At 39.7% G+C, this 22857-nt stretch overlaps 1 protein-coding gene across 1 annotated transcript in view; it reads right to left on the reverse strand.

The window, feature by feature from the left end:
* Window positions 1-10284: 10284 nt before the first annotated feature.
* DOK7 (docking protein 7) overlaps window positions 10285-22857 on the reverse strand; it is a 107643-nt gene continuing 95070 nt past the window's right edge. Inside the window, exon 12 of the mRNA XM_038399713.2 lies at window positions 10285-12874. Within this exon, the coding sequence (XP_038255641.1) occupies window positions 12738-12874 (137 nt within the window). The 3' untranslated portion in view covers window positions 10285-12737. The remainder of the gene's footprint in view (window positions 12875-22857) is intronic.

Raw genomic sequence — 22857 nt, forward strand, 5'->3', positions numbered from 1 at the left:
TATTAGAAAACCTATCATCTCTGCAGGTTTAACTTTCAAGTCCACTGTAGTTGTTGATACGGGGTCCTCACCAATCTCACTATACCTGGATGTAGCAGTTGGATAGTTTAATGACTCCATAATACCTGGTATCTCACCATTTGAATAAGAATCCTCTATAGCAGTGGTTCTTAACCTGAGGTGCACACACCCCCTGGGGGTACGAGATGCCCTTTCTGGGGGTGCGAGACATGCCAGATTTTTTTAGAAGGTAAATCATCAAAAACACAAGTTAAGCACAGGCACGTAAGCACAGAAAAGGGCAACTAAAATGATTAGGGGTTTGGAATGGGTCCCATATGAGGAGAGATTAAAGAGGCTAGGACTTTTCAGCTTGGAAAAGAGGAGACTAAGGAGGGATATGATAAAGGTATATAACATCATGAGTGGTGTGGAGAAAGTGCGTAAGGAAAAGTTATTTACTTGTTCCCATAATATAAGAACTAGGGGCCACCAAATGAAATTAATGGGTAGCAGGTTTAAAACAAAAGGAAGTTCTTCTTCACTCAGTGCACAGTCAACCTGTGGAACTCCTTGCCTGAGGAGGTTGTGAAGGCTAGGACTATAACAGGCTTTAAAAGAGAACTGGATAAATCCATGGAGGTGAAGTCCATTAATGGCTATTAGCCAGGATGGGTAAGGAATGGTGTCCCTAGACTCTTTTTGTCAGAGGGTGGAGATGGATGGCAGGAGAGAGATCACTAGATCATTACCTGTTAGGTTCACTCCCTCTGGGGCACCTGGCATTGGCCACTGTCGGTAGACAGGATACTGGGCTGGATGGAACTTTGGTCTGACACAGTATGGCCATTCTTATGTACAACTACTTTGTTTAATCAAACCTATGTATTTATTAACATTATACATTTTTAAACAATTACTGTAATATACAAACAAAAAATATATCTAGGTTTAAAGAACTGACCTACTTCAATGATTTTTGATAAGGGGTGCGAGAAAATAGTACCATTATACAAGGCACTGGTGAGACCTCACCTAGAATACTGTGGGCAGTTCTGGTCTCCCATGTTTAAAAACGATGAATTCAAACTGGAGCAGGGACAGAGAAGGGCTACTAGGATGATCCGAGGAATGGAAAACTTGTCTTATGAAAGGAGACTTAAGGAGCTTGGCTTGTTTCGCCTAACTAAAAGAAGGTTGAGGGGAGATATGATTGCTCTCTATAAATATATCAGAGGGATAAATACAAGAGAGGTAGAGGAATTATTTCAGCTCAGCACCAATGTGGACACAAGAACAAATAGGTATAAACTGGCCACCAGGAAGTTTAGACTTGAAATCAGAAGAAGGTTTTTAACCATCAGAGGAGTGAAGTTTTGGAATAGCCTTCCAAGGGAAACAGTGGGGGCAAAAGATCTATCTGGTTTTAAGATTCTACTTGATAAGTTTATGGAGGAGATGGTATGATGGGATAATGGGATTTTGGTAAGTAATTGATCTTTAAATATTCAGGGTAAATAGGACTAATCCCCTGAGATGGGATATTAGGTGGATGGGATCTTAGTTACCCAGGAAAGAATTTTCTGTAGTATCTGGCTGGTGAATCTTGCCCATATGCTCAGGGTTTAGCTGATCGCCATATTTGGGGTCGGGAAGGAATTTTCCTCCAGGGCAGATTGGAGAGGCCCTGGAGGTTTTTCGCCTTCCTCTGTAGCATGGGTCACTTGAGGGAGGCTTCTCTGCTCCTTGAAGTCTTTAAACCATGATTTAAGGACTTCAATAGCTCAGACATAGGTGAGGTTTTTCGTAGGAGTGGGTGGGTGAGATTCCGTGGCCTGCGCTATGCAGGAGGTCGGACTAGATGATCAGAATGGTCCCTTCTGACCTTAGTATCTATGAATCTAACATATTTTGATTTTTGATAAGGGGTGTGAGAACATATTTTGAGAACCAAAAGGGTTCAGGCTGCAGTAAAGGTTAAGAACTACCACTCTATAGGTAACTCCTCATGGTACTGCAGATGAATCTATTTGTGTTATCTACGAATGTGCCTCACATTTGGTAACTGAGTCACCCAAGAAAGTGGTTCCACATGTGCTATGATGCAACCTGCTAACCAGCAAGGGCCATTGCAAAAATTAAGAGCATTAGGTACACTACTTATACCGCATGTTCTTGGTGATGCTTTTGCATCATAATATAACTTTTGAGGTGCCTGCCTTTCCTTCACTGTAGCAGCTTTACCAGGGTCTGAGACTCCAGATGAGTTCTTAGTTTCCTTCCCATTAAGAGTTCTACAGGTGATTTTCCTGTTGTGGCTCGTGGTGTCACGTGATACTGGAACAGAAGCCTGGCCACCTTGGCTTCTGTGCTACCATATGCCATCTTCTTCATTCTCTCTTTTACGATTTGCACCGCCCACTCTATGGGCCATTTGGAGAAGTGTGGCATCATGCAGTTTTAATGTGTTCAATGCTGATTTTTTCAAATAAATTCCTGAAATCCAACACCAGTGAACTAGGTATCATTGTCACTCACCACTGGCTAAGGCACTCCAAAAATGGAAAAGGTAAGCCAAAGTTTATCAATTGTAGCCTCAGCTGTAGACAAGGGCATTACGTGTGCCTCACTCCATTTTTAATGAGGATCAGTTATTAAAAACAAATTTTCCCCATAAATGGACCAACAGAGTCTACATGAAGCCTCATCCAGGGACACTGAGGCCACTCCCATGGCTGCAAAGGAACTTTCAGTGGAGAGGCAGCTGGCTTGGCAAACCACACCCTCAATAGCCTGATCCTTTCCCAGTCACCACACATTACTGCATGCAAGCCTCTTCATGTGTAACATACCAGGATGCACTTCATGTAGTGACTTTAGCACCACCAGTCTATTTACTAGAGTTACAATCACAAGGGACCCTATAATAAGCACCCATCCTGGATATAAAGACGCTTTTCAGGAATAATGAGATTGATTACCAGCCATTTGTAACCATTCTCTGCACTTGAGACAATAATTGGTCGCTCTCTTTTTAACTGTGCTGCGTTGATTAGGGAATTGGACAGTAGTTCAATAAGGCAGATGGTTTCTGCAGGCTGGGGTGCTTTGAGTGGGTTATCCTGTAAAGAAAGTCATCTCAGAGCATCTGCATTATCCAGTGCCTTTCCAGGTTTATAATCAAACTTGTAATCATGAGCTGCCATATCTGAATTCTGGCAAATGCCACAGAAGGTACAGGTGTGCCCCACCAAACAGACCTTTCAGTGGTTTATGGTCTGAATGTATAACAAAATGCCTGCCACACAGGTAAGAGTGGAACTTCTTTATCCCAAAAACCATGGCTAGCACTTCTTGTTCTAATTGGGAATAATTTTTTTCTGTTGGACCTAGTGACTGTTGTACCTAACTGATGGACTGCTCAGATACATCTGTCATTCAGTGGGCTAGTACTGCTCCCACACCATATGATTAGGCATCACATGACAGTACTAGTTCTTTCTGGCTATCAGAATGAACTAAAATATTTGATAACTTTAGCAATTTCTTTGCTTCTGCAAAAGCTAATTTTTGTTTTTGAGGAGGATTTTATTCTTTTCTGTAACAGTTTGTGTAATGGAGCCAATACAGATGCCAGGCTGGATAAAAATTTACTAGAATAGTTTAGCAGGCCTAGAAAGGATTTCAATTCACAGACTTTGGTGATGTTGCCTCAGTAATTGCCCATACCTCCTCCTCTACTGCAAGTAAGCTAGTTGCCGCAATTTGGTGTCCCAGGTAAATAACTTCAGCAGCCTGAAAAATACACTCAAGAGAAGATGTGTACCTGTGTCAGCCAGTTTTTTCAGAACCAGTTAAAGTTTTGTAAATGTTCTGAATCAGATCTCCCGTAATCAAAATATCATCAGGGTATACGTAGACATGTGGCATGGCTTGAAATAAATTGTCCATTGCCCTTTGAAAAATACCCAAAGCTGCCGATACTAGAAATGGGAGGCAGTTGTAATGAAACAACCCTTCAGGAGTATTGATCATTACACAGGGGTTAGATCTGTTGTCCAGAGGGATCTGGAGGTACACATTACTTAAATCGATTTTTGTGAGTTTTTCCCCCAGATAAGGTGGTATATATGTCTTCTATCCTGGAGAGCAGATATGTAGCTAACTTGGCCACACAGTTGACATTGCAGACTTCATTCCAATATCCGATTTCACTCCTGGAACAAAAGGAGCAGCCCAGTCGGATAACTGGACAGGCTCAATAATAATACTAGCTGCTTGTAATCAATCCACTTCTTGGTCTACCTTAGGGCACATGGCATAAGAAACTGGCCTTGGATTAAAGAAACATGGTTTAGCATCTGGACCCATGTAAGTTCTGCCAGTGACTCCTTTCCAAGTACCAAGACCTTCAGTGAACAGCTCCGAGTGTGTTTCAAGAAGTGCTTCTATGCTTAATGTATGAACATGATTGATGCCTGCCCAGTTAAGTTTTAATACGTTTAACCTCTCTGCCAGTCCCAGCTGTTATGTATTGTCCCTTGGCCACAACTGGTGATAAGGAACCTCATTGATTACAGAGAGAGAAGCTCCTGTATCAGTCTCCATGGTTGGTCTTTGTCCATTAATTGTAACATCCTTTCGTGGTAGCTTTTCCCTTTGGGTTTTGCTGGTAACATTAAACATGGAATAGCCAAGTCCTCGGCTTCTGGCTCTTTCTTGTGACCCACATTTTCCCTTCCACATGTCCATTTTTTTACAGCACACTTTTGCAAGATGACCTGCTTCCAGCAAACCTGGCAATCTGTTTCTCCCCACGTCTAAAGCAATATTATGTGTTCTTAAGGAGATACCTCTGTGTGCCTAAAGATTTATTTGCTAGGTGTAGAATGCTGGGCAATCTGTGCATGGGTGCCCATGACTCTTAGGCTATCTACGTGCTTCCCTGCAATTAGTGCTTAGTGCTTCCCTGTAAATCCAAAGTCTGCTGTGCATCTACTTTCATGCCTTGTGCTATTTCCAGAGGTGTTTTTTAAAATCTAAGGTGCACTCTGCCAACAGATGTCTCTGAATTCTTACATCACCTGTACCACAGATAAGACTATCCTGCAGCATGGCATTTAATATAGTGCCAAAAATCACAATGCTCTGATAAATGATGCAGTTCTGCTACCAAAACTGCCACGGACATTCCAGGTTGTTGGGAGAAACTGTTAAATATAAAACTGCACAATCTGTGATGGCATGGAGTTATGATGCATGACAAATTTAACAAGCTCACCAAAGGGCACTGGGCTTTTCTGGTACTGAATCCATTCTTCCTGCTCTTCATACTCTTTCATTTTTTCATATGTGGCCATTTTTCTTTGCAATTAAAAACAAGGTTCTCACTTATTCACATAGAACTTGCTGGTTGTTGTTTTCAGTTTATCCTCAGTGCCAAAATAGTGTTTGGAGACCCAAAGCAAATTAGAACTGAAAAAAGGAGGTCTTTCATTCTAGTACAGGTTCACATAGACAGCAAAGCAGCATCCATCTTTGAAAAACTTCCTCACACATCTCCACAACCCTCTGGAGTATGCTCAGTACCGCCTTAGAGCTTCTAACAGTAAATAGCTATTCTCACACTGGCCACCAGTTTGCAATACACAACAAAAATACCTACATTATTTTTCCCTTACAGAGAAATGCTGTTTGTATGGCTGCAAAACATAGTTCTCCCAAGTGATCCCCTTACAATTCGGGCAGGGTGCCCATTCCTATACCTACAAGAGGCATTCTTATACCTACTTTTCCTCCTTTTCTAACTGCCATATATTTAGAGCTGAAGTCAGAGATTTACGAAAGAACATAAGGTAGTCAGATGGCCAAATCCCATTGAATTTCAGTGCAAACCAGAGTGATGTATAAGGATATTTGTGTTTTTATAATGGACAATACTTTAAGGGTAAAGAACATGATCTGCATCAAGGATGCTCAAGTATATGTGAATGGGTTAAAAATGTACAGCAGCATGAGAGTATCAAACATCTACAGGCTGAGGAACTTGCTAACCTTTCACCAAGATGCAGAGTACTGTAGCCTTGTATATCACAGCGTAGAGAAGAGACAGGAGGAGAGACTAACAAATCCAGAGATAGCTTTGGTTAGCCAGCTGGACACAGTGAGATTAAATCGGTTCTTCCCAACTCCCAGAATTAGTAACATGTCCTGTGCTGACTAGTGTCATCTGACAGGGAGCAGATTCTCTCACGACACTGCCATAAAGCTGGTGATTTCCAGGAAGATACCACTGATCTATACTGGTGTAAATGAGAGGAGAATCAGGTCCAGGCTCTTTATAAGACCTGGCCTGGGCTACGACTTGTGGAATGGACTGCTAACTGCACCACACCCATAGTTGTAGCTGCTGCAGTTAGCCTGAGCTTCATTTATATTTTTATTCCTTTTTGACTAATATGGGGTTCTTAAGGCACCCAAGAACTGGCATGGGAATTGTCTATTCTTCTGTTCTGGAGATTCTGCTTCATTCCCAGTGCCTCTTTCCCCTGCTCACTATCAACATTCTAGTACACGTTCCATTTGACTAGGAGGGCAAAAGGTGCAGTCACCTCAGGTCACTGCCACCCCTGGTTTTGTCTACAAAGAAATATGGTAATTCTTCAGTAATGGTCCCAAACACGACATCTTACGGGCATGCTTGGGTGGCTCTGAAAATCCTCGACTAGAATACTATAGTATTTTTTTTTAAGAGGCACCCGATTTCTACTGCACTGCTCTTAGCCCTGGTCTCCTTCTTGACAAGGTTAAGTGCTGCTCTTGACCACTAGGGCTTTTCAGACCCTCACTGCCAGTCCACCTGCCTGCCTGTCAGACTCCCAATACTAATCATAGAATCATAGAATCATAGAATATCAGGGTTGGAAGGGACCTCAGGAGATCATCTAGTCCAACCCCCTGCTCAAAGCAGGACCAATCCCCAATTTTTGCCCCAAATGGCCCCCTCAGGGATTGAACTCACAACCCTGGGTTTAGCAAGCTAATGCTCAAACCACTGATTTTAATGTATTTCTAATTTGTGCCAAGAGCTTCTACATACAGCCTCTTCATAGTAAAAGTGTGACACGAAGGTCAAATACAGCCCACCGGGTTCTACTGTCTCCTGTAACAGGGAAACATGGGCCTGTGTATTACACATCTGTATGGTTCATTGCAAACTGGACCCTGTAGTCTCAGTGGGTTATGTCACCCTACCAAAGATAAGATCCACCATAATCTACTACATTTTGTATAAATTACACTCCCTGCAGATTACCAACATAGTTCACAGATGGGTAAAACTGAATGGATACAATACCAGATGCTGGTCTTTTCTGAGGCTCTCACAATATAATATGGTACTGACAAAGAAAGAAATTACTCACACACTTACTAAATCTGCCTTCTGATCTCCTCTTCCCTGTTGCCTATCCCTCAAAGAACTTGTCACTTACTATTTTAATAAAATGCTTATATTGAATACATACACATATGCAGTAGAACAACAGACTAAAATTCTTCCTGGACTGTCTTTATGCAGCACCAGAGTAGAAGCAAGTATTTTTTGAAGTTACAGTAAGAAACTAATTAGATCTCCCTTAAATTTTTATTAAAATGTAAGCTGGTTAGCAGTTAGGCTCTTCTAAGATTTTGCACAACTTTAATAAAAAGTGTATTGTATTACAATTCGCAATATCCATTAGTTATGTTTCCCTTTGAGACATGTTCTGTCCATTCAAAGAAAGTCCAGATAAGGTTGTTTTAGTTATCTATGAAATCCTGAACATCAACAACCCAAGACTCAAAAGAATATAGTGCTGCCAAAGCTCCATCTTTCAGAAGAAATGCACTAGTGAGGTCATCAATACGTGATCATTACAGATTGCATGGCATTTTTTGTTAACCCCAGTTACTTGAGCTGACATTTGGCCAGGATGTCATATTTGGCCTACTTAACTACAACTTCAGCTCAGTATGGTATTCTTCCTTGTTCCTTACCCTAATCTGTTGCGTAGTATTGCTGGGTGAGGTTAAAGTGATGCTGTGTTGCAATCCACTCTATTTCAGTTGTGTGTGAAATGACCTGTTTGTGGAACAGATTGTGTAGCAACTAGCAATCCTTCTGGACGAAAGGTGCTGTATAAATGCAAGACTATGGTATTATCTGGCAATTCACTTCCTGCTATGGCCATTTTAGCAAAGGGTAAAGAGGGCTTCCATGGATCAATGAACTGCTTATTTTACTGTACTGCATCCATTTCATGACCTGACAAAACAATGTAAATCAAGGATAAGTCAATAATAGTACAGGCCACCAAACTATATTAAGTCTTACAGAGAAAAGCATAAGCATTTGCCCAAGCTATTTGCTGAGGACGAATCCCAGGGCCAGAGTGTCAAAGGTATTTAGGTGCCTAAAGACGCAGATAGACACTAGTGGGGATTTCAAACCTACCTAAGCAAGTTAGGTGCCTACATGCTTTAGAAAAGCCCACTAGATGTCTATTTGATTTTAAGGCAGCTAAATTCCTTTACAAATCTTGGCTCCAATGCCACAGCTCTACAATTTAGTTGAGAGAAATTCCTTCTTTCACCTGAAGGGTCACACATGACAATGAATGCCACATCACTGCTTTAAAACAATGCCATAAAAGCCACTGAAGTAGTTAGGTTTGAAAGTATCCTACTTGTGTAAGACTGGTAAAATCGAAGATGTATCACACAGAGTACACATAAATGTGTGTGAAACATGCCTATACTCGAGATGGACCAAATATTGGCTAGACTTCCTGATCTGCCTGACTACCATTGCGCCCACAATACTTCACCTGATGACAGGTAGCTAAAGTGGTTTTTGGTATTTTGGCCACAGCTCTGAATTGAATCACAAACTGCAGTGTAGATCTCTCTCTTCTTCCCCCCTCTTTTGTTAAGGGTATGTGTGTGTGTACCCCTATAAATGTGTGTGATAGAAGCACTATATTTAACAATGGTCTGGTCATGGAATTATAGCTTGGCCTTTAAAATTTGTCTTGGTCTGGCACTGGGACCAAGGTATTAGTCTGGAATCTAACTTTTTTTTGTAATGCAACCTGTTGAAAGAGCTGTTTGGCCTTTACAGAAGTCTAAAAGATAAACGCTTCCCATTTTTGTATGCTCCTGTGCTGTAGCTCAGGAAACCTTCTTAAAGTAAGCTTGTGTAGGTCCATAACATAGATGAGGCCTGTGTGATAGTTTAAAAATAAAACTAACAACCACTCATTTTTTTAACATAGCCAAGATATTGAGATTTGAACAGCTACTGCTCATCCCAGTACAACATTTCTCAATATAGGAAAGTCCATATAAACATATTAAAGGGACACCAGCCAGGTCAAATTTAGCCCAAAATATATGTTTTGTTAAAAACAAGCGCTTATCAACTGAAAGGCCAATAGAAATGTTTCTGTGATTTATATACATTTCCAATTGAAAAAGATTTTTCTTTTCAATAAGTTTACACTGCCATGTTGCATCTGCATCCAAATTGTACCCCGTCGCAATTGTGCATGGGATCCTGACACTGAAATCAAATATAAAAGCAGACTGATTGCATACAAAAGTGAAAAATGGTAGTCTACTTTTTATTATCCAAGCTATCTGAAAGGCAAAAAGGAAACAAAGAGCATGACTACTGAAAAGTAAATAAGAGGTTTAAAAATTTAAATTTTCATGCAGCCCTATAGGGTGCTATTAGAATCCTCAGTACGGAGACATATCTTTCTGGATGGATGGATAGACAATTTTCTTTAGTAATGTTACTATATATAATCTATAAAAACACAGAGAGACATAAATTTTAACCTGACTGTGTCTCTAACATTGTAACTCATCATTTAAAGGCAGCAGCAGCTGAAGAATTTGTGGGATCCAAAGTTGTGTGTCCCCTCTGCCCCCAAATAACCACATTGCAATGTCCCGTATTCAAAGAGAGTAATTTGTGTGGAGGAGGAGCATTGTAGGGTAATGCGGCCTTTATAAAGGTGCATCTTTCCCTGGGAAGGTATATTCATTATGATGGACTGTGGTACATTTGAAAGACTATGCATGTATTGGCTCATCAGAAATATCTGAATTCATTCATCCATGGCTAGGTCAGTGTAGCCAAAATGAGAGTGATGAATTCTATCCAAAACAGGGAAATGCCACCATCCTTCCCCTTCAAATTGTCTGCTGCGGGTAGCCTCATGCTGTGTCATGATATTGCAATGATTACAATCCCAATCCTGCATGAGGATTCACTAATGCAAATTCTGGGTGGGTGCAGAGTTCTGCAGTAGCAGATCCCAGTGCAGAATCAGGGCTTTGGGGGGGTTGACTTTGAATCAGTGCATGATAGCACTGCCCTGTGCTGTTGTGACACAGTATTGCCATTTATTAAGGTAATGTTGCAATGTGTAAAAACCAGCTTAGTATATCATGACATAAACTCCGCATTGGCATGACTGCTGCTATATACGTGACAGGGAAGATCAGGCTCCTCAAGTCCAAATATTGGCCTTCCGTGACACTAATAATTATTACAAGTATTTTAACGCCAGCCCTGTATCAAAAAGCCTTTTCAAAAAAAACAGTGACTAACTACAAAGTGATGCAGTAAAACATAAAAAAAACTTTTCAGTAAATCAGGTAAATAATATGCATTTTAAACATTAAATACAAATATTTATATAACTAAGGGCTAGATCCTGCAAGCCCTCTCTATGGAAAACTCTGATCAACTCCACTGGGAGTCCCATGCATGGCGGGAGGGAGAAGCTTATAGGATTGGGTGCTAACTGAAACAGGTCCCAAGAAGCAGTAAGAGTCCAAGATATCATAGTTCTTTTCAATACAAATTTACGAAATACATTATAACTGTCCATTCAGCAAAAAATAAAACATTTTTAAAATTGGGTGAACACATATTTATAAAATAAACCATCACTGTCCCTAAAGAGATAGCACATTGATATGTACTTATACTTCCCATCCTACGATTCTATAATTCTATGTGAAAGATGACAGTAGCTATTGTCATATGCTTATTTATTTACTTAAGAGGCCTGGAGCATTTTTAATGCTAATTGTTAAATGTAAAAAAAAAAAGAAATGTTGCCTTCAAATAGACACAAGGGATTGAAATCAGTGAGTAAAATCCATTTCAATCCAAAATTTCGCTCATTGATGTTAGTTACTGCATGGATCTACAAGCAAAATTGGTTCCTAAGATTCTGATTTAAAATGATATTGTCAAAGTATTTTTCAGTAGAGTATTTTTTTTAATTAACTTGCTTCTGCTAATCCTTGGAAATTCAAAACAGATATGTTACTCCTTGCCAACATTTTGTTCTCTCCAGAGTACATTCTGGTTTGTTACTCTAGGTTCTCTGGCATAGACTTAAATACAAATAATAGCATTTTGTCTCTGGACAAAAACACAAACCACAAAATTGCAAATTGATGCAAGAAAGAATAGGCCAAATTTCTGAAGCATACAATGTCAATTTAACTATGCTAAAGCAAGACATCTCAGAAATATAGCTAAAACTATATTCTATAGTACATCTCATTGTGCCTATGCATTGTAGGGTGTCAAAAGACAGTGTGATCTTACATAGCATTGGTTCTGCAATATTGAGGCATAGCATGGAATGAGTAAATGGCAGTTTTAGTTTTAACTCTAATGGACTGATTTTGATCCTGGCTTCCATTTTTGAGGCACAGTTTTGGAGATGCAAATGCAGGCCCAGCTTTTCAAAAGTGACTATTAATTTGGGGTACCTTGATTTTGGGCAGCTCAGCTTGAGAAACCAGGAACCTGATTTTCAAGTTGTTGACCATCCACAACTCTAGTCAAAGTCAATGGGAGGTTCAGGTATTCAATGCCTCTGAAAATAAAGCTCAAGCCTTCTAAAGTTGGGTACCCAAAAACCAAAGCACCTAAAAATAGTGGATTTTGGAAATGTTGGCCTCAATTCTCTGATTTGCAGGCACAACTAGACAGTAATAAATATGGCCCGACACTGCAAACACTTATACATATGCATAACTTGATGCACAGGAGTAGACAATTGACTTCAATAAGACTACGCACCTATATAAAGTTAAGCATGTGCATAAGTGAGCTTGTATTTGGACAAAATTATGCCAGTAGAAAAAGGTTTTAAACTCTGAATTTTCTTTCTTTGGTATTTAAGTAAGATCCTTAACCATACCTGAATATGTTTTTTTGTGTTTTTTATGTACTCAAGTGTATGTATACAAATATGTCTATTTGCATAGATCAATACTGTATGAATACACACCTACCCACAAACATACATCCTTATTTGCACACATTCAACATTCTTTAAATACAATGCCTCTGATCAGTAATCATTGGGCTATGGCACCACATTCTTCCAAGATTATTGAGTTATAGAAAAAGAAAACGGTAACTTACATATACTGTAAATGGAAAAAGAAGAGAACGTCTGGACATTACACTCAAAGCTTAAAACACACACCATGCTACCAGTTTTCCAATTAGGAATTAGAATATTGGAATGAGTCTGGTATAAATATGATAAACAAGGGCAGCTTTTATAAGAGTATATTTTAAATAATAAATATGTGAATCATTTGAAATTTAAATTAGTACCAAGTTACAGTGAGCAAAAAGTTCTTTCCCAAACAGATCACTCCTGGGATCCTTTCTTCTTGTGTTCAAGTTCCTGCAGGCGTTCCTCACGGCATTGAGCGTGCTGAGTTCCCACTTTGTGGGCTGTCTCCGTGGCTGCTATGTCAATCTGTGCGTATTTGGTTGATCCGCCCCCTGAAAAAAAAAAACAAATATAACTGTATATACAAAGAAGACTATAATATCATGCATTTTTGGGGAAGGCTGATCCAGAGGTTAACACACTAGCCTGGGCTGTGAAAAGCCTGGGTTCAATTCCTGTTTACCACAGACTTCTTCTGTGATGTTGGGTAAGTCAGTTAGAGACGGATTTTTAAAAAGTTTTAGACGTCACTTGATTGCCTCATCCCAGGCAGCCGGCCACCTAGTGGAATTTTCAATCCTGAGTTGGGTGACTCCATGTAACCTAAGCTCCATGTGGTTGTCCTCTGTGCATGGAGACAGCTAAGTCCCTAAGAAAGGGATTTTTCAGAGCCAACAAGCTGAGTGGGGAGCCAGCTCAGCTAACCAAAACTGAAACGGCAGGGAGAGGAGAGGGGCTGTGATGTTTTGGGGCTTTACCCAGACCAGTAAGGGGTTGTGTCACTGCCTGCCTGTAACCATGTGCTGTGCAGCTATGACTCAGTTCCCTGACACCAGCAGCCTGTTCACATCACAGTGGCCTCCCCCTGGCTTCCACCAGCCTGGTTGCAGGGCAACACCAACAGCACTTCCAGTCCCACATCTCCCCAAAACCATCTCCCCCACAGCGTCCAGCCTCTCTCCCAGGATACTCACAGAAGTTATTAGGTTTACTGCCTCCAAAGAGGCACAGAGCACACACCAGCCTGTTAGTTTCGCTAAGGACTTCACCCTTCAGTTTAAACACACAGCACTGAGATGTTTTTATAATAAAACAAGAATAAATTTATTATTAACTAACAGATATTTAAGTGATAATATGTAAGAATCGAAGAAAAACATGGTTACAAATAAAACAAAACAAAACATGCTTTCTGGTGGCTAAAACTTAATTTCAGCCAAAGTGGATTTGATTCAGACAAGGTGGATAGAGCCCTCTTTAATGTTTTTAATGAAGTAAATACTAATGGAAACTGTGTGATCCTGGGAGACTTTAACTTCCCAGATATAGACTGGAGGACCAGTGCTAGTAATAATAATAGGGCTCAGATTTTCCTAGATGCGATAGCTGATGGATTCCTTCATCAAGTAGTTGTTGAACTGACTAGAGGGGATGCCATTTTAGATTTGGTTTTGGTGAGTAGTGAGGACCTCATAGAAGAAATGGTTGTAGGGGACAATCTTGGTTCAAGTGATCATGAGCTAATTCAGTTCAAACTGAACGGAAGGACAAACAAAAATAAATCTGACTAGGGTTTTTGATTTCAAAAGGGCTGACTTTCAAAAATTAAGGAAATTAGTTAGGGAAGTGGATTGGACTGAAGAATTTAGGGATCTAAAGACAGAGGAGGCCTGGGATTACTACAAGTCAAAGCTGCAGAAGCTATCGGAAACCTGCACCCCAAGAAAGGGGAAAAAATTCATAGGAAGGAGTTGTAGACCAAGCTGGATGAGCAAGCATCTCAGAGAGGTGATTAAGAAAAAGCAGAAAGCATACAGGGAGTGGAAGATGGGAGGGATCAGCAAGTAAAACTACCTTATTGAGGTCAGAACATGTAGGGATAAAGTGAGACAGGCTAAAAGTCAAGTAGAGTTGGACCTTGCAAAGGGAATTAAAACCAATAGTAAAAGGTTCTATAGCCAAATAAATAAGAAAAAAACAAAGAAAGAAGAAGTGGGACCGCTAAACACTGAGGATGGAGTGGAGGTTAAGGATAATCTAGGCATGGCCCAATATCTAAACAAATACTTTGCCTCAGTCTTTAATAAGGCTAATGAGGATTTTAGGGATAATGGTAGCATGACAAATGGGAATGAGAATAGGTAGATATTACCATATCCGAGGTAGAAGCGAAACTCGAACAGATTAATGGGACTAAATCGGGGGGGCCCAGATAATCTTCATCCAAGAATATTAAAGGAATTGGCACATGAAATTGCAAGCCCATTAGCAAGAATTTTTAATGAATCTGTAAACTCAGGGGTTGTACCGTATGATTGGAGAATTGCTAACATAGTTCCTATTTTTAAGAAAGGGAAAAAAAGTGATTCGGGTAACTACAAGCCTGTTAGTTTGACATCTCTAGTATGCAAGGTCTTGGAAAAAATTTTGAAGGAAAAAGTAGTTAAGGACATTGAGGTCAATGGTAAATGGGACAAAATACAACATGATTTTACAAAAGGTAGATCATGCCAAACCAACCTGATCTCCTTCTTTGAGAAAGTAACAGATTTTTTAGACAAAGGAAACGCAGTGGATCTAATTTACCTAGATTTCAGTAAGGAATTTGATACAGTGCCACATGGGGAATTGTTAGTTAAATTGGAAAAGATGGGGATCAATATGAAAACTGAAGGGTGGATAAGGAATTGGTTAACAGGGAGACTACAGAGGGTCATGCTGAAAGATGAACTGTCAGGCTGGAGAGAGGTTACCAGTGGAGTTTCTCAGAGATCGGTTTTGGGACCAATCTTATTTAATCTTTTTATTACTGACCTTGGCACAAAAAGTGGGAGTGTGCTAATAAAGTTTGCGGATGATACAAAGCTGGGAGGTATTGCCAATTTAGAGAGAGACTGGGATATCATACAGGAAGATCTGGATGACCTTGTAAACTGGAGTAATAGTAATAGGATGAAATTTAATAGTGAGAAGTGTAAGGTCATGCATTTAAGGATTAATAACAAGAATTTTAGTTATAAACGGGGGACGCATCAATTAGAAGTAATGGAGGAGGAGAAGGACCTTGGAGTATTGGTTGCTCACAGGATGACTATGAGCCGCCAATGTGATATGGCCATGAAAAAAGCTAATGTGGTCTTGGGATGCATTAGGCGAGGTATTTCCAGTAGAGATAAGGAAGTTTTAGTACCATTATACAAGGCACTGGTGAGACCTCATCTGGAATATTGTGTGCAGTTCTGGTCTCCCATGTTTAAGAAGGATGAATTCAAACTGGAACAGGTACAGAGAAGGGCTACTAGGATGATCCGAGGAATGGAAAACCTGTCTTATGAAAGGAGACTCAAGGAGCTTGGTTTGTTTAGCCTAACTAAAAGAAGGTTGAGGGGAGATATGATTGCTCTCTATAAATATATCAGAGGGATAAATACCAGAGAGGGAGAGGAATTATTTAAGCTCAGTACCAATGTGGACACAAGAATAAATGGATATAAACTGGGCATCGGGAAGTTTAGACTTGAAATTAGATGAAGGTTTCTAATCATCAGAGGAGTGAAGTTTTGGAATAGCCTTCTAAGGGAAGCAGTGGGGGCAAAAGACCTATCTGGCTTTAAGATTAAACTCGATAAGTTTATGGAGGAGATGGTATGATGGGATAATATGATTTTGGCAATTAATTGATCTTTAAATATTCATGGCAAATAGGCCCAATGGCCTGTGATGGGATATTAGATAGGGTTGGATCTGAGTTACTACAGAGAATTCTTTCCTGGGTATCTGGCTGGTGAATCTTGCCCATATGCTCAGGGTTCAGCTGATCATCATATTTGGGATCAGGAAGGAATTTTCCTCCAGGGCAGATTGGAAGAGGCCCTGGAGGTTTTTCGCCTTCCGCTGTAGCATGGGGCATGGGTCTCTTGCTGGAGGATTCTCTGTTCCTTGAAGTCTTCAAACCATGATTTGAGGACTTCAATAGCTCAGACATAGGTGAGAGATTTATCGCAGGAGTGGGTGGGTGAGATTCTGTGGCCTGTGTTGTGCAGGAGGTCGGACTAGATGATCATAATGGTCCCTTCTGACCTTAATATCTATGAATCTATGATTTAAATCACTAGTCAGGAAGACTCGATTTAATCATGGATTTCTACATAAAAGTGCATTCTTGTTGGTTGTTATAACCTTAATACATATTCTTCACAACTCAGAGATAGATGTAGGTTTCATTTTTAGAAGGTACACACTATACATTTTTGAAGTGATTTATTTTGAAAACTCTTCAGATTGGTTTTACAGATATATCAAAAAATGAATGATTGTTTGGTTATTTCATTTACCAAAGGTAATTGAAGCAGATATTTATGAAGTCATTGGGAGGTGAACTATCTCCAATTCAACAGATTTATCATTAATATTTGGAGGATTTTTTTGCCATGCTGTATTAGGAGGAGATCACCACCAGACAGACATTTAAATTGTTTTATTTAACTAAAACAACAACATTATGTATTCTGGATTTTTTTTCTTCAACAGCAAACATACAATATTTTAACAAAACAAGCATATACATTTTTGAATTTAGTTAAACATTCAAGTTTTTTAAAATCAAGTTTGTTTTTGTTAAAATTGTTTTTAACTAAAATAGTTAAATGAAATTTTTTTAAAAAAAATTAAATCGACTACATCAGCCAGGTCAACATGAGAAATTTAAAATATTGGCTTCTGCAGCTAACTCAGTCGTCTTCACCTTCATTTTCCTGTTTGTTCATAATCTGGAAAAGAAAAACAAGCTTTCCTGCTTTTTCAGGTCCCAAACCATTTCTCAATTTGGAATGAATTAGTCCAAAGGAAGAAAATATTCTTTCTACACTGGCAGAAGAAGCTACTGCTGTTAAAAGTGAGATTATCACTACAACAGTCTCTTAATCTAAGTGCTTAAGTGACTTCCACCAGTTCACTGGTGTGACTTTCTTTAAAACATCATCAGCAAACATATTTCTTGAATGCTTCACCCTTAGCTCTAAAGTTTTTTATAGTTGGCATTATGGAGGGGTGATTGCTGGATGTCCATGTCACAGCCAACTCATCATCTTCAGCAGTTAAGGTTTGACCCTGGTACCGAGTATTGAGAATATTTGCAAAAAAATGAGCTGGAGATAGTGCTTGTCCCATTCATTTTTTTAAAGCTTTTAACTCTGTCATTGCATATTTCTCTTTTTAAGATCTCACTCAGTTCCTTCCAAATTTCAACAGCGTAGCAATAAAACAGCGATTTCCCTGCATTTTGTTCAAGGCTACAGAAATAGGCTTCAGGGTACTCAGCACGTGTTCAACATTTCTCTTAAGCCCAATGGTGAGAACTTTGGCTGTGACAGTGCCATCTATTTTTTCATGATTTTGTTCACAAACTGTCATCAGATTAGGCCAGTTCTTGATATAGAACTCAAAACAGTCCACTCCTGAGTTCCATCGCATGTCTTGCGGGAGAGTTAGCTTGGGTTCTCCAACTTTTTTCAGAGCAGCTGCTGCAAAGTGGTTGTTACGGAAGTATTTTGCAATTTCAACATTAGCTTTTATTTCTGGAACACTGAAGTCTTTGGCTAGGAGGTGCAGCAAATGAGCACTGCAACCGTATGTTATTAGCTTGGGACTCTCTTCACTCTCTTCTAAATAATTTCTTCTCATCTTGGATACATTTGCAGCATTGCCTGTGACCAAGCTGCGTACTATTTGAATTTTTTTCCACAGTTTGTTATAGCTTTTACTGCTACTTCTTGTAAGTATTCTGCTGTGTGTGCATTTCCTGATGTGTCAATTGTTTCTGTAAGGAAGACATTCCCTTCTTCTGTTGTCACACAAGCACGTACAACAGGATCATTGTGGACATTGCTCCACCCATCAAGACTCAGGTTAACAATTTCACGCTCTAGACCTTTTGCACACTGCTCAATTTCTCTTTCATACACTTTATCCAGCAATTTGCCTGCGACATCTGCTCTGTTGTGTGAACTGTATTCTGGTTTTAACGACTGAATCATGTTAATGAAGTGTGGGTTCTCAATCATATGGAAAGGACAGTTTGTTGCATAAACAAACCAGGCAATTTTTTCATCAATTACCTCTTTTTATAATGTGCTGGTTCTTATCACAAACTTATTTGTTGTTGTTTCTGGATGATGGAGGTTTTTTCTTCTTTTTGCTACAGGTGATATACTGTGGCCATGTGACATACATGATGTGACTGAAACTAACAGATAACTTTGAAACTATAGAAAATGATGGTGATCTTGAAGGTGGATAGTCTTCAGAATCCTGTATGTTGAGGATGGATTCTCCTAAACAAAATAAGTCAATGCAGTTATTTAATTATTACCACCATACTGCTCATTTAGTATTACTCATTGCATTCATTGACACTCAGTACTGCTTTAAAGGTGAAATTGTAAAAGGAAGATCTGCCTATTTCAGCTATTTATTTTTTATCACAACTGCGTCTAAAATGATAGTACCATAGAGTAACAACTATATTTTTTGCTCAAACATGAGAATTCAAGAATAGTCCAGAAGGAAGACAGGCAGTTCTTAAGATAGAAATATGAAATGAAGACGTTTACCAACCTGAAGATCCTGTATGTTCAGACATGTTCCTTTCATCATCTTCAACGCAGCTTCCTCCTGAGAAGGAACACTTCTCATGATGTTGTTTCATTCGGGCAACCAGGCCTTGCATTTCTTTGTTGCACTATTTGCATTTTGCATGCATGCCTGTCTTACCTACAGGTAGAGGAACTTCATTAAAATATTCCCAAACTGGGTCTCTTTTATGGACTGCTGCCATTATAGGTTTTCCCTTCTAGTGAAAGAATGGTATGGTAGATCTCAAATCAATGAAGGCTACACTCGGAAAGACCTCAAGATTTCTGGAATATGCTGCTCAAATAGTTTCACTTTTGTTTCTACTGCCTGTCCTTCCCTTCTCACATTTATCTCCAGACTTCTTCTCCTTGTCCAGATCTATTTTGCCCCCAACAATCTTCTACTCATTGAACTTTTTGAAACTTTGCACGTTTAGAGAGAGGTAAGGTACACAAATTTGCAGAGGGACAATAGGGTTGAGGTCTGTTATTTCTCTATATATTTTATTTATTTATTTATTTAAAAACATTTTTGCTGTTAACAAGCATGTTATCTGTGGAAACACAAATCCACAGTTTGAGAACTGCAAAACTAAGCATCTCTGATGGTATCTTCTAGACTGAGCACTGAGTCCCATTGGGTAGATAGAAAGATTAACCTAAATAATCTACAGAATAATCAACATGTCCCTAAACCATGAACTATTGGAACTCATTTACAAATCTTTTCTTAAACATTATATGAATATATGGTCTCATACTATAGAATTAGAATTTATAATCCCTATTCCATTATGAGATATTTTAATTAAGATACATTATAGCTCAAAGCTATCTTTAGATAAGTTTTCCCCTCAAAAAGCATTTTATAAAAAAATCCTATTTAAATTAAAAAAAATCTGATTTTTTTTAAATCATTGATTTTTATCCACCCTGATTTCATCCAGTGACAATCTTTGTCTATGTAGGTTTCTCACCTATAATCAGTTTCAGCTGGATCCAAGATCCACTTTTCATCAGCGCAAAGGGCACTGCTCCCCCTTTGGCCCCTAGGTGATGAATGCCAAAATGGCATTGTGTTTCTGCTTATATTTTCTAAAATCTATTGTGTCTGTTTCAAGAGCAGAGTGCAGGCTCCATCCCGTATCATGATCATTAAGTGGTCTTCCCGCCCCCCAGCACAAGTTTAGCTTGATGGCTTTATTTACCATATATGTAGATGTACTTTTCATTGTCCCCTGAGGTATTATGTGGCTCAGTTTACATTGGAGACACAGGAAAAGAGGCAAAACAACATTCCTTTGTCTGGGACAGGCTGGGCTTATGCCCTGTTTGCAAAACACCTTTTAACAGCGTATTTCCAGCACACATCTTTTAATTCTTTATGCATCACCCATACATACATCACACAATATTCTTAACAACTAGAGTGTTACCGGTTTGCATACGATACCTTCCCTGATACCTTTTAGATATAGATTATGACAACACTGTTGGGGCAATGAGTGTGTCAGGCCTGTTGTGAGTTATGGATGGTGTGCCCTCCGCCAGCTGGCACAGAGGGGCTCCCTGACTCACAGAGGCTTAGATGGCTAAGTAAGTAGAGAGAAAGAACAGCTCTATAGTCTGGTGGTTAGGGCACTCAACTGGGAGGAACGACACCAGGATCCAGTCCTTGCTTCAATTAATATTTTATTTATATGAAGCTGAACAGCATCAACAGGAGAGATTGAGAAAGAGCCACTTCTGAATATTCAATAGCCTCGTGGTTAGGTAGGAGACCGTCTTTAAGCCACTGCTGTAAATCAGACAGAGTGAGGATTTAGACCTGGGTCTCCCACATCCCAGGTGAGTGCTCTAGCATTGGGCACAAAGGGGAGTCACCTCACCTTTGCTTATTTTCAAGAACAGGTTGATCTGACTTTAGGCACCTAACTTCAGGGGAGGGCTCACAGTTGAGAGTCCCAAGTGGAGAGAGACACGTCCTGGAGTTTGGTTCTTAACTAGCTTTCTGGGGTGCGGCTTTAGGTAATGCCCCTCTCCTCAGCATTTATAACTGGCTACTTTAGGCTGCTCCCCACTCAGAGTGCTGGCTTCTGTGAATCCCATTCTTAGGCACTGAACTCTCACCATTCATTGTAAATGGAGCCTGGGCACATAACTCAGGGCTCAGATATTCACTGTGTGGCAGAGTAGTTAAATGATGCAAAGCCAGATCCTGAAAGGTATTTAGGTGCCTAGCGCCCATCAATTTCAATGGGAGTTAAATACCTTCGAGGATTTGGGCCTAAGTCCTTTTGTAGATCTAGACCTCTGTGCCTCATTTCCCCACCCCCAAATGGCAGTAATAGCACCTCACTGTGGTGTTGTGAAGACAACTACATTAATGATTGTGAGGTGCTCAGATACTATACAGTGATAGGGGCCAGATTAGTACCTTAGATAGGCATGGAGAAACAGTGGTAACACTTAAAAGTTATAAACCTGTTTAATCAAAACTAGATTTAAAAAACACATACAGAAAATTGCTTAAAATTTCAATACTTGAAGATCTTATAGGGAAAACTGTCAGTCCTGAGTACAAGGAATTAAATGCAAAATTCTCACTGGAATTTATCTGAATGGGGAATTACTCTTCCAAATCTCCATGTATGGTGTTTGTGATTTACTCTCAGGTGCCAAAGGGTTAATCCTGTAAGGGGCTGACTAGCCCAGAGCCATATTAAGGTATATGGTACTCTGATCTAGCAAAGCACTTAAGCACATGCTTACTTTTAAGCATGTGAGTAATCCCACTGATCAATGGGACTATACAAGTGCTTAGAATTAAGCACATCCTCAGGTGCTTTGCTGGATATTAGAATTGGTAAAAGTACAGAGAAAGGGAACAAAACCGATTAGGGGTATGGAAGAATTTCCATATGAGAAGCGATTAAAATGACTGGGTCTAGCTTAGAAAAGAGACAACTGAGGTTATAAAATCATAAATGGTGTGGAGAAAATAAATAGGGAAGTGTTATTTACCCCTTCACCTAATACAATAACCAGGGTCACATAATGAAATATATAGGCAGCAGGTTTAAAACAAACGTAAGCCAGTACTTCTTCACACAACACACAATCAACCTGTGGAACTCATTGTCAGGGGATGCTATGAAGGCAAAAAGTATAACTGCGTTCAAAAAAAGAATGAGGTAAGTTCATGGAGGATAGGTCCATCAGCAGCTATTAGCCAAGATGGCCAGGGATGCAGCCCCATGCTCTGAGTGTCCCTAAACATCTAATTGCTAGAAGCTGGGACTGGATAACAGGGGATGGATCACTCAATAAATTGCCTTGTTCTCTTCATTCCCTCTGAAACATCTGGCACAGGCCGCTGTCGGAAGACAGGATACTGTGCTCAATGGACCATTTGTCTGACCTAGTATGGGTATTCTTATGAATCATACCAGGGTATTCAGCATCTTGCAGGACCAAGTCCTATAGGTCCATGCCTCGGGCCCCAGTTCCTGGAGTCATGAAATTATATCAGGTTCTTAACTTTTGTTTATTTAAAAAGGCAAGTCTCTAAACCTCATAGACAGGAAGAAAACCTTGAAACTATGAATCAAGTACAGGCAATTAAATAATATCTGCCTGAGTCTGCAGACAGCCTGAAACATTTGCTCTGAAAGGGGTGAAGT

The sequence above is a fragment of the Dermochelys coriacea genome, chromosome 4 (assembly GCF_009764565.3).
Source record: "Dermochelys coriacea isolate rDerCor1 chromosome 4, rDerCor1.pri.v4, whole genome shotgun sequence".
Taxonomy (NCBI): domain Eukaryota; kingdom Metazoa; phylum Chordata; order Testudines; family Dermochelyidae; genus Dermochelys; species Dermochelys coriacea.